The sequence below is a fragment of the Leucopleurus acutus genome (assembly GCF_964270905.1).
Source record: "Leucopleurus acutus genome assembly, chromosome: 18".
Lineage (NCBI taxonomy): Eukaryota > Metazoa > Chordata > Mammalia > Artiodactyla > Delphinidae > Leucopleurus > Leucopleurus acutus.
Window position 1 is genome coordinate 3,354,747 of NC_139160.1, and position 12,488 is coordinate 3,367,234.

At 43.6% G+C, this 12,488-nt stretch overlaps 1 protein-coding gene across 3 annotated transcripts in view; it reads right to left on the reverse strand.

The window, feature by feature from the left end:
• The window catches only part of MTMR6 (myotubularin related protein 6), a 28,228-nt gene that overhangs the window by 12,766 nt on the left and 2,974 nt on the right, over positions 1-12,488 (reverse strand). For all 3 annotated transcript variants that reach the window (XM_082859182.1, XM_082859181.1, XM_082859180.1), the window contains exons 2-5: positions 4,245-4,361; positions 2,350-2,512; positions 909-1,066; positions 567-695 (exon numbers count right to left, since the gene is read on the reverse strand). In XM_082859182.1, coding sequence (XP_082715308.1) covers positions 567-695; positions 909-1,066; positions 2,350-2,512; positions 4,245-4,361 — 567 coding nt within the window. The remainder of the gene's footprint in view (positions 1-566; positions 696-908; positions 1,067-2,349; positions 2,513-4,244; positions 4,362-12,488) is intronic.

Consider the following 12,488-nt stretch of genomic DNA (forward strand, 5'->3'; position numbering starts at 1 on the left):
TGAGGATCCCATGCGTATAAGACATTAAATATGCAGTACCTCCTGGCCTTCTGTGGAGACCACAAAGGCAAATTGTACTGGGACGGGCAAGCCCGATTACAGAATCTCAGTGAAAAGACTCCTCCACCTATTCATACAGCAAAAATCCTTCTGATCTGAAGAGCTGACTATTAAAATGGGAGCCTGAAACACCCTTGGCTCTCTCCCTTTTCTCAATAGTTGGCTTTTCAGAACTATCTGGTTTCCCCCAAAACAAGCAGGATCAAAAGAGAAGCACAGGAAAGGAAGGAGAATCTATCTGTTCACAAATCCTGTTATTTTCAAGTCACTACTAGAGGAAGGAAGGAAAGGATGAGAGGGAGGGGAGGAAGATGACAAGTATGAAAGTTTCTGTGTTTCAAATAATTTTGTTTTAAAATTTCAAAAATGTAATCAAGCGAAAAGCCAGCATTTCTCTATCGGCAACACTGTAACAATGACCTCTAAATGTAAAAATGAGTGTTCTTTTGGACACAATCTGAAGAGGGGTTACACTCCATTTGTAAAATCAAAAGACAGCTTCCTACCTCCTTATTTTGATGATAGTAGGAAAGAACTGGGAACCTTCCCTTGCTCCGGAACTTGGAACTACCAACAATGATTGGTTTGCTTGCTATTCGGGGAACATAAAGTTCTCTGGGATAAGTTTCACAAATCTGTAAAAAATCAAATAAAATATAACCATTCTACTCATAGTTCAAAAACCAAGAGGTTACAAATCACCTTTAAAAACCACTAAAACTTACTAAATGCAAGAACAGTACTTGGCAGTACATAGACAAGTCACTGCTATGACGGTCTCTGACCCTCCCCTCCAGTGTGTTTTCTGAGCCCCTCCAACAGGTGACAACGTTTTCTGAGCCCCTTACCTTGTAGTCGCGGTTGGCGTCGGACAGCTGCCAGTTGGAATTCGGCACGCCCATCCTCTTATACTCTTCAGCGAGGTCGACGAGCTGCCAACCTCGCAGCCTTTCTGAATCATTTTGTTTGGGATTATAAGAGAATGCATAGAGATCTTCATATTTTGCTGTGGTATACAAAACACATGAATGTCAAATGCAATTTATAGGACCTAATACACTACAAATGAAAGAAATTTTTCAGTTTTATCCCTCCATTTTAAAAAAATCTTCAGAGAGATAGCTAATACCTGAACATACTTGAACTTAATATTTTTCAGTTCTTTGATGCAGATGATTATACCTAAAGGCACACATAATGATCCGAGATTCAATTTACACCATCGGCAAAAGCTAGTAAACAGTACAGACTCATACATTAAATACTCTACTGCAATATTTCCTTTTCTTAAAAGTAAAAATTTAAAGATACAAGTAGACCCTTCCCACCCACCACTTTTCCCAAATGAGATGTAAAATGGAAGCCCAGCGCTTTAATGGAAAGCTAGAGGTGGCACACAGAACCTGAGACTGCATACACCCCAACAGGACAGCATGGACCAAAATCGTCAAAGGCTGCTCAGAGCTCCAGAGAGCACCCGCTTCTGAACAAGGCCAAGCTCCAAAGTCACAGAACCATCCCCGCGGTAAGGGCTGCCCTGGGGACAGTGGGACCAACAGCACAGGCTTCCAGGGTTAGGAGAGCAGAGTGAGTGTGGACCTGCTCCCAGGTCACTGCGACCCAGGTGTTCAGCACAAAGGAACGTTCAGGAACCGGTGCGCTTTGCCTCCAGAGAGAGCTGTGGAGTCCAGCACGTCGGCGTAGGGGCGTAAGATCTCAGGGGCGTAAGCAGTGATGCAACTCCTCTCTAGGGCCATGTCGCCCTCACTGCCACCTCTGCTAAAGCAGGGGTCACCCTCTCTTCCCTCTGCTCACCCCCTCGGGCTCCACTCCCTCAGATTAAATGTACTAGTCCCACTGTTACCAGAGGAGCCTGACCGTCCTTAACTTCTCGTTCAGGAATCAATTTCCAAGTCATTGCTCTCAGTTGTGGGATACCATTTAAAAAAAAAAAAAAAAAGCTGTGCTACTGGTTTTATCAACTTTAAAGACATCCACGTAAATCTATGGTTTTTCAAGTCTGTACTACTATAAACGTTTCGCTCTTTCCTTCTTATTATCCCTTCTTTCCTTCTTATTACCCCTTCTTTCCTTCTTATTACCCCTTCTTCTTACAATTCAGATCAGAAGTTTCTCATTATTTCTAGGCCAAACTTTTTGGAACAGAGTGCACAAGACCTTGACTTAAGAGTACTTAAAGTACAAAATAACAATAATGAGATATTTTAAAAGTATCTTAGATAATCCATCTCATTTGAGCAGGTAAGCTTTGGCCCTGAAGAACAGTACCTTGTTTTGACAGCTGTAGCAAAGAGTTGTAAATATCGTGGCAGTCTCTTTCTCTGGGAACAATGAAATGCACAGTCCGGAAGTTCTTGCACTGGATCACAAGAGGGCATCCAGAAGTCGTGAGAGCTAGTTTCTCCACCAAGGCAATATGGTGGTGCAGTATCTACAGCATGAGAAAACGTTTGACCATCATTATAAACAAGCACTAAGTATCTTACTCGCTTCCCAGAGTGCGTAAATGTTAGAAACGCCCTCTTCAAATAAAGTCTCAGAGGTTATACGCTACACACTCAAACTTAAACTTTTAAATGACCAAATGCCCAAGCCGGAAACACACCCTGATACTTCCCCATCGCTGCACATGTTCCACACACCATCAGACCCCGAGAATGGCATCTCCTAAATACCTCTGCACCATCTCCTTCTCTCCATCTCCACTGTCACGGCCCTAGTTGCAAGGTCCCCACTGTTTCCCACCTGAATTACTGTAAAGAGCCTCCTGAATGCTCTCTCCACACCTACTCTTGACCCTCTCTAAGCCACTTTCTACAAGGCAGAGGAGTGACCATTAAAAAACAATTAAATAGTTATCATATGATCCAGCAATCCCACTCTTAGGCATATACCCAGAAAAGATGAAACCACTAATTCAAAAAGGTAACACACACCCCAATGTCTACCACAGCACTATTTACAATAGCCAGGTCATGGAAGCAACCTAAATGCCCATTGACAGACGAGTGGACAAAGAAGATGTGGTACATATATACAATGGAATATTACCCAGCCATAAAAAGAATGAAGTAATGTCATTTGCAGCAACATGGACGGACCTAGAGATTATCATACTAAGCAAAGTAAGTCACAAAGAGAAAGACAAATATATCACATATCACTTATATGTAGAATCTAAAATATGATACAAATCAACATATCTACAAAACAGAAACAGACTCACAGACATAGAGAACAGACCTGTGGTTGCCAAGGGGGAGGGGGAAGGGGAGGGAAGGAGTGGGAGCTTGGGGTTAGCAGATGCAAACTATTATATACAGGATGGATAAACAACAAGGTCCTACTGCATGGCACAGTGAACTATATTCAATATCCTGTGATAAACCATAATGGAAAAGAATATGAAAAAGAATATATATGTGTGTAACTGAGTCACTTTGCTTTACAGCAGAAATTAATACAACATTGTAAATCAGTAATACTTGAGGCTAGGGAAGTGGGAAATAACATGACTAGATGGCTTTTTAAATTGCTTTTCTAAAATTTTATTTATAAAAATAAAATAAAAAGCAATAAAAAAAAGCCACCTAGGGGTGGGATAGGGAGGGTGGGAGGGAGACGCAAGAGGGGGGAGATATGGGGATATATGTATACATATAGCTGATTTACTTTGTTGTACAGCAGAAACTAACACACCACTGTAAAGCGATTATACTCCAATAAAGATGTTCAAAAAAAAAAGTAAATAAATAAACAATAAAAAAAGCCACCTAGTCATGTTATTTCCCGCCTCCCTAGCCTCATTTCAGGTCCCTTGCCACATCCCTAAGTTCTGGTGACAACAGCCTTCTTTTGGCTCTTCCAATGCACCAAGCTCCTTTACACAGCACTGCGGTGCTCCTACCTCTTCACCCAGGAACTTGTAGTGTTATTTCTGGCCTTTGCTTAAAATTCATCACCGAGAAAGAATGCCACTCCACAATGACATCACTGTCTTATTAAAATAGGAGGGTAGGTGTGAACACGTGACTTCGAAAATTTTTTGGTTGAGACAAATAGCCAACGATTACAATTTTTTGTGCATATTCAGAATAAAACATGAGCTAGACCATGTCCAATAATATAATTACAGTAAACAGCACAGCAGAGGTCTTCCTTACCCAGGTTTCCTTCTGATGAGAGTCTATAAACAGCAGATGTGTGGCCGTGAGATACAGGGTTCCTGTTAACGACTTGTTGCTCGTACTGAATCGGTCGAGCAACTTCACTTGCTCAACCTGAAAAAGAGAAAGGTGTTATTTCTCATTTCAAAAGTCGTATAAATTCTTTTTCTGTTATCCCAGCATTTAAATGTACATTTTCTCCTTCTGTTCAAAAACATAAGTTTATTTAAGATTGAAAGTTAAATTGCACATATCTTGGGGAACATATAAACCACCAACAATATAAGTATTATTAATATTTACAGTGACAAATATAACCAATAGAGAAGAACTCTGTAAAAAAGGTAACATAAATATGGAAGGGAATGGGCTTCCCTGGTGGCGCAGTGCTTAAGAATCCGCCTGCCAATGCAGGGGACACGGGTTTGAGCTCTGGTCTGGGAAGATCCCACATGCCGCGGAGCAACTAAGCTCGTGCGCTACAACTACTGGGCCTGTGCTCTAGAGCCCTCAAGCCACAACTACTGAGCCCGCACGCCTAGAGCCCGTGCCCTGCAACAAGAGAAGCCACCGCAATGAGAAGCCCGCGCACCACAAAGAAGAGTAGCCCCCGCTCACCGCAACTAGAAAAAGCCTGCATGCGGCAACGAAGACCCAATGCAGCCAAAAATAAAATAAATAAGTAAATGAATTATTTAAAAAAGAAATATGGAAGAGAACAGCAAGGATATGGTATAAATAAGCATAAACGTTTTTTGTATCCAAGAATCAATATCTTTTATTTAAAGCTGGCAAGTCAAGAAATAAATAAGGTTATTATCTAGAGTTAGGAAACTAAAATACCAGAAAAAAATCAATCAGGAAACAGTTAATAGGTTGCAGCCTACAACTTACTCTGCTCCCCTCTGCACCCAGGATACTGCTCTGTGTCCAGCCCTGCGCTTTTACTCCCCCCGTCCGCCCTGCCAACAGGCTCTCCTGCTCAGCTAAGTGAGAGGCGTTCCCCAGGGCTCACTGATGTCCTGTCTTTTAACAGGAGGGCTTCTCAGTTAGTTAATTAATTACTAATGTCAGCTTTGTATTTCTTCCTGGCTCTGGACTCCCTTGCATAGCTTATGTTGCATGTTGCTCCCTCGCCCTCTACAGCTGAGGCAGTGAAGTACATAGTACATCTTTATTGACAGTACATACACAGACACACACGAACACACACACACACACACACACACACACGGGTGCCACTGGAGAGAGGGTTAGAGTTGGCCAAGAATTTGCAGGAGACCACTGTTTTGAAAAGACAGTATTTATTACTATTCATTCGTATGGGGGGGAGTAAAATAACCATTACCAACTTAAAAACATTAATCCACAGCTATAGCAGCAGGTTGTAGACAGTTCTTTAAATCATGTGTTTTCAAAACCACATAGCTAACCATTATCTCATTAATTCTATGCCTTTACCTCATATATATTTTCTTTTCTCTTACTAAAACTGAAGAAAAAAATGCCCCCACTATGATTTCCAAAATAATCAATAACTACCATTTAAAAGGCTAATCAGGGACTGCCCTGGTGGCGCAGTGGTTAAGAATCCACTTGCCAAGGCAGGGGAAACGGGTTCGATCCCTGGTCCGGGAAGATCCCACATGCCGCGGAGCAACTGAGCCCGTGCACCACAACTACTGAGCTTGCACTCTAGAGCCCACGAGCCACAACTACTGAGCCCACGTGCCACAACTACTGAAGCCTGCGTGCCTAGAGCCCGTGCTCCGCAACAAGAGAAGCCATCGCAATGAGAGGCCCGCGCACCGCAATGCAGAGTAGCCCCCGCTCGCGGCAACTAGAGAAAGCCCGCACACAGTAATGAAGGCCCAATGCAGCTAAAAATAAATAATAAATAAATTTAAAAGAAAGAAATATAAAAAAATAAAAGGTTAATCAGCTCCTCCTCCAAGATATTCAATGCCATAGTTTTTTTTTTACTTATAACAGTATCCATTCAAATAAGTTAAAATTTAATGTAAAATTAAAATATCTTGTTTTGATACAAAACTTTATCTGCATGGGTACGGCAATGAATTGAGTTTTAACACCTTCCTCTGGAAACTTAGAGACATGATCTAACAATGTATTCTAGCTCCAGTCCGAGAGCTGATTTGAGAGACAAAAACTGTCAGATTGTCACACACTGTCCTTTAAGACATCAGGAAAACGTCCTTCTTATAAACCCGAATGAAGACTGGAAATCAGCATCTATTTCATTGCTCAGGACCATTTCTTCCTTAAATGAAAATGTAACTTTATTATACCACATACTTCTCATCAAAACTTAAACACTGTTAAAACAATGGGATCAACTACTGTTGCCTCGTTAACTGTATGAGGTTCGGCTGCAAGGAAAGTCCGGCCAACCAACAGCGACCCCAGAAATATTTATCTCACCTGTCTTATTTCCTGCAGCAATTAAAACAAAGTGTTAACGGCTCTAGAGAAAAGAGAACTGATGAATATATATGGAGATAAAGGTTATCATAAGGTATCAACTCTACTCAAGCAAACAACCTGTGCCAACATCACTCTGCTGCACTTCAGATACCCCCAGAGAAGACAAAAAGTGTACTGACATGTAGTTTACAAAGGCGGGCCGGCATGGGGTGGCGGGCTGATTTTATTACCATTGAATTCAACAGTAAGTTTGTTTTTTACAAAAAAGTCCACATGAAGGGTTTGAATCTGTGGATTTTGAAAAGATCATAAATATTTCTTGTTGTCCTCCAATCACAAGGCTTAAATAATAATTTCTCTACAAGGCACAAAACCGTGTACACACGATTCTCTACATGCAAGACAATCACACCCTTTTCATCTGGATCTTGACCCTCTCTTGCCCACCCCCTACTTGCTACTACTACTCTTCAGGGCTCCATTCTCTATAGGCAATCTCAACCACTGTCACTGTTGTAGTCTGTATGTTAGCGACTCCCAAAACCGAATGTCCAGCTCTGATCTCTCCTGAGTTCACACTGTCTGCTGCACACACAACAATAAGAGTTCCTGACGTAGTGCTGAGGTCGTATCATATGCTCAGTACCACAATAAGTGTTTAAATGAACATACATGACTTTTTTTAATGTTCACAACCCCCGTGCGGTAAGTACTATTACTATCCCCATGGAAACTGAGAGGTAGGTTAGGGAAATGTGCTAGCGTCAGCTGGGGAGTGGAACAGCCTAGTCTTAACCCTACATCAGAGGTCTGATTCCCGCCGCTCTGTTCTGCTCTACTTGGACATCTTAAGGGGCATGTTAAGCATACTGAGAACGAAACGGATTTCCCCTGACCTCTCACAAATATGTTCCTAATGCTGTATTTCTGGACTGAGTTAATGGTACTCCATCCTCATCCACGCTAGAAACCTCAGACCCATCCTATGACTTCCTGACTCCTAACATTCAGTGAATCACAACGTCTACCAATTTTATGGCCTGAATGTACATATATATATATATATATGTATACACACACACACACACACACACACACACACACATACACATATATTTTTTTGGCTGTGCCGTGCGGCATGAGGAATCTTAGTTCTTAGTTCCCCAACCAGGGATCGAGCGTGCACTCCGAGTGGAAGCGAGGAGTCCTAACCACTGGACAACCAGGGACGTCCCATGGTCTAAATATGTTTAAATTCTGCTCCATCCACCATTTTTCAAGTGTTCCCACAGTATAATGAAAGTGTCTGTTCAAGGGTCCATCTCTCCCACCAAGGCTGTAACATGTCCCAGGGCAAGCACTGTCTCTTGTGTCTGAATACCTAATGGCTAGCATAGCACCGGACACAGTAAATGTTTGTGGAACTAGGGTGAACTGCCACAGAGAAATTCCCCACCGGGAGAAACAGAAGGTGCCCGAAATTTACCAGTGGTCTCTCTTGCTGAAGTCATCAAGGCATTTATTAAATAGAGTTCTTTATAACATTATACTGTTCCTCACTTCTCTCTGCCACCTTTTCCCTACAAAGTAGGTGAAGGGTAGACACCCATTCAGTAACTTATGAACAAATCTAAAGTATACAAATGACTAACAGAGTGTACAGTTACAGTTCAGTTCCTTTTTTTTAAATAAAAGTGTGGACTCTCAGCCCCCTACCCCACTCCTCATTTCTTCCTCTAGGGCTGTACAATATTCCATGCTTCTTTCTGGCTGGGTGTCTATCGAGATTGGAAATTCAGGTTGATGATACCCTTCCTAACGCTTTAAGCCTATTTCTTGATTTCTCCTAATTTCTACATCCAAAATTTTCTGAAATTCCCTTGGTTAGAGCTTTAATTTGGGTTAAACATACAAGTTTCAAAGCCTAGCTGTTCATCTGAATCATCTCCGAAACTTTACAAAAGTACAAATCCCACCTCCCACCTCCCACCACAGAATCGTCTCAGGACACGGAGACCAAGAATCTGTATTTTTAAGAAACTCACCAGATTGTTCTTGTGCACCTGATACTCCTTCTAATGTTAACTCCAAATGAATCCCTCTTGCTCTCAACTCACATTAGGCTCTGTTCCTTCTCTATCTTTGCACTCTCTCCCCAAACAGTTAAGGCTCCGGCTTGCCTCATCCTCCCACTTGTTAAAAGAGCTTCTTACAACTTTAGCCATTTAAAATATACCACTGCGTTCCGTGTGCATGCACACACCCCACACACGTCTTTGAAGAACCTGGGAAGAAGATGCACATAAATATACAGAAAGAGAGTTTGCTAATTCGCCCAAAAATACACTGGCTATCAGCTGGAGGTCAATCTGTCTGGGTTTCATTTTCTTTATCTGTAGAATAAGGACAATAATCTCAACCTCAAGGGCTGCAGAAAGGCTGGATAACAAATGTCAGGTACTTTACCCCAAGTCTGCTTGACAGATAGTAAGCAATAAAGTGCTCAAATAGATGTTTAACAAATTACTATTGTTAGTAAGCTGATAAGCTAAGTCGAGCCCTGACGGTCCTCTGTATTAAACTACTGCCCAGTGAAGTTCAAACAGAGAAAGGAAGGAAGAGGTACATGGACTCCAAAAGCAAACGCACTATTCTAATGTGCTCTATGGGCAGAACAATCTATGCTTTCCTAATGTAAGTGTCAAAAGCAAAGATCAACAAAATTTTCTTGACTAATCCAGAGAAAACACAGAATTCTCAATACAGGAGGAAAAATGTAAAAGGGGAGACATAATATTTTACCTGATGAAAAAGAAACACCTGTAAAGGTAGAGAAACTGCGGCAGGTAAAGGGACACGAGTGGAGGACTGTAGGCACGGCAGTCTGTGCTCAGATGGGGGTTTCAAGAAGATCTTTCCAATGGCAACATGGAGAGAACGCTGCGTTGGGAAGAGTCTGCTAGTGCAGCGGGCAGGCGAGAGGCTGCTGAAATAACCTAGGGGTGCCTGGGAGAGACATGACACGGGCCTGGAGGATAAGGAGGAAGCCCACCTGGGGGCAATAACTGATGTGAGAAGTAAAGGAGGAGAAACGGGCTTCTTGAGATGTTAGCTTGTCACTGGTGGCCATTCGCTAGGACAGAGGATCAAAGGGAATGTAAGTGTGAGGGAAAGAGAGTCTATCTCAACTGTAACAATCTGAGGATTATTCATGACCTTAGTAAATGGAGGATTCTACTCAAATCGAGGCCACATAACAGAAAATCATGACATTTCTCCTTCCATATGGCAACCTCTATATGGATGTGACAGATAGTAAATCTGAAATTATTCAAAAACATTTATTTACTACTTAAAGGTCTGGAGAATATAGAAGATCTTCTGAGAAAACACAGATTATTCTGTTCTTGGCTGAAAATCCTAAGATAAATATTAAAAACACAGAAATCGGATCTTTTTCTTTGCTAAAACCATCAGCATACAAATTTCCAACCACAGACTTAGCCAGTTTCTCAACACCAACTGCTGCTGCTTATTTCCCCCCTTCACCAAGGAACTGAAAGTACTTTACAGATGTCGCTACAGATTTTTCCCAGTGTTTCCCTGGAAGTGTTCTCTGTCAGATATTTAGGCAGCACGTGTCTCTCTCCCCCCTCCCCTCCCCACCCTCTCTCTGTCATCACTAGCCCTGAGGAAATGCCAGCATATCACTTTATGGGCCATTTAGGGGAACTGTGGCCAACTCTGGGCCTGCAATAAAAGGTGGCCTAATGGTGTCTACGGCAAGTTCACATTACAGCTGACTACAAAGCTGGAAATGAAAAGCACAGGGAGTCACACATACACGGAATCACATTCTGAAAATGCAAGACACCCATCTGCCCCTAAGAGGGATAAGCGGGCCTCTGGGACAGAAGGGACCAATGGCCTCCCCCAAGGTTCTGTGACCACCAGCTGTATGTACCCACTCTGCAGCTACAGGCCGAGGCCAGTGAAGCAGGAAACGCCCTGTCAAGGCCTCTCTGGCTCCGCGTGGTCCCTCCTGACAGCCAGGCCTCCACCTGGGACTCCTGTAATCATTATTCCACACTCAGAGCACTGACACCGTGCCAGGAATTAGCTATCAGAAAGCAAGAGCACCAGGAGGGATAGACTAGGAGCTCGGGATTAACATGTACACACTACTATATATAAAACAGAGAGGCAACAAGGACCTACTGTACAGCACACGACACTGTACTCAACATTTTATAATAATCTATAAGGGGAAAGGATCTGAAAAAGAATACATATATATATATATTATATACACGTATGTATAACTGAATCACTGTGCTGTACACCTGAAACTAAACAACGCTGTAAATCAACCACACTCCAATTTAAATAAATAAATGAAAATAATAAAATTTTAAAAAAGAAAGGGCATCACGTTGCCTTTGTGAAGTGGAAGGCAAGCATCAAAAGGGCAGAGGCCTTTGACCTTTTTTCTGGCCACGTATTCCCCAGCACCGACGACACAGTCTGGCTGCATAAATCACCAAATGGAACAGACCAGAAACCCAGGGGCACTTTCCAGCCCCGGCCTACTCTGCGCTCCTGCAGCACTGGACGGGCTGCACTCGGGGGTCACCAGCTCTGGACGGGCGTCCCTAACCACCTCTTTCCAGCTGTCCTCTCCCAGGCCCGGCCCAGCACCCTCCACAGGATTTCACCACCATCCACCATGGTACACATCTGACTCACTACTTTGTTGATTGTTTCGTCTTTCCCAGCTAGAAAATGAGTTTTCAAAGGGCAGGGATTTTTGTGGTTGATTCAGCGCCATTTCCTCAGTACCCAGAACAGTGCCTGGCCCTGGGAAAAGGAAGGAGCAGAGGCGGGAGCAGGGGGGCAGGGGGAAGCAAAGAAGGAAACGAGAATCAGCAGGGCTGTGCCCGCCCGCCTGGGACTCTCCTCTCCCCTCTGTCCCTAACACTCCTTCCCTGGCCCCTTGATGAGTATCCCCAGGGCTCGGCCTTCACACTCTTCTCCAGTCCCTGCATGCTCTCCCGGCATAAACGCACCCTCAACGGAAGATCTCAGTGATCCCCTAAACGCCCACCACTCGCGAGCCTACATCTCCGGGGCACACCTTCCCCCTGACTCCAGACCCTCGTGGTCAGCCACCTGCTAGACACAGGGCTCGTCCATCCCTCCCTTCCCTGCCTGCTCATACCGACCCACCTCCCTCCTCTAATCTCCTGACCTGACGCAGGGGAGTGTGGCAGCTAAGAGAACAGCACAGACCTGGCTTCAAGTTCCCAGCTCCACCTCTTCCTTGGTGGAGCCAGCTGTTTGAGCCGGGACAGGCTATTTCATTTGATCTCTGCAAGAGTCACTTTCCCCAGCTGCGTAAGGGGATAATACCAGTGGCAGTCAACGTAGCACTCTGCGTGGGGAGCACTCAGGTGCTCCTGAAGACGTGCTGGCTCTTATTTCAAAGACAAAATATCATCGGTCTCCTTGTTCTTGATCCATTCTTAGTTTTGCACACCCTCGCTCTCCATGACACGTAACATATATATTTGTACACACACACGTACGACTGATCTCACACTCCAACGACAAAAAGGGGGAGCAAGCCAAGAGCAAACTGAGCGTTGCTGTTGAAATAACTCAATTTGAGTCCCAAAGGGGTCAGATTTCCATGGGACAGCCCATGCTTTACCCAGCTCTAGGAAGCAGCCTTTCATACACGGATAGCTGAGGAAAACATCCTTCCATTCCATTCCGTGAAGTTCCACTCACAATTAG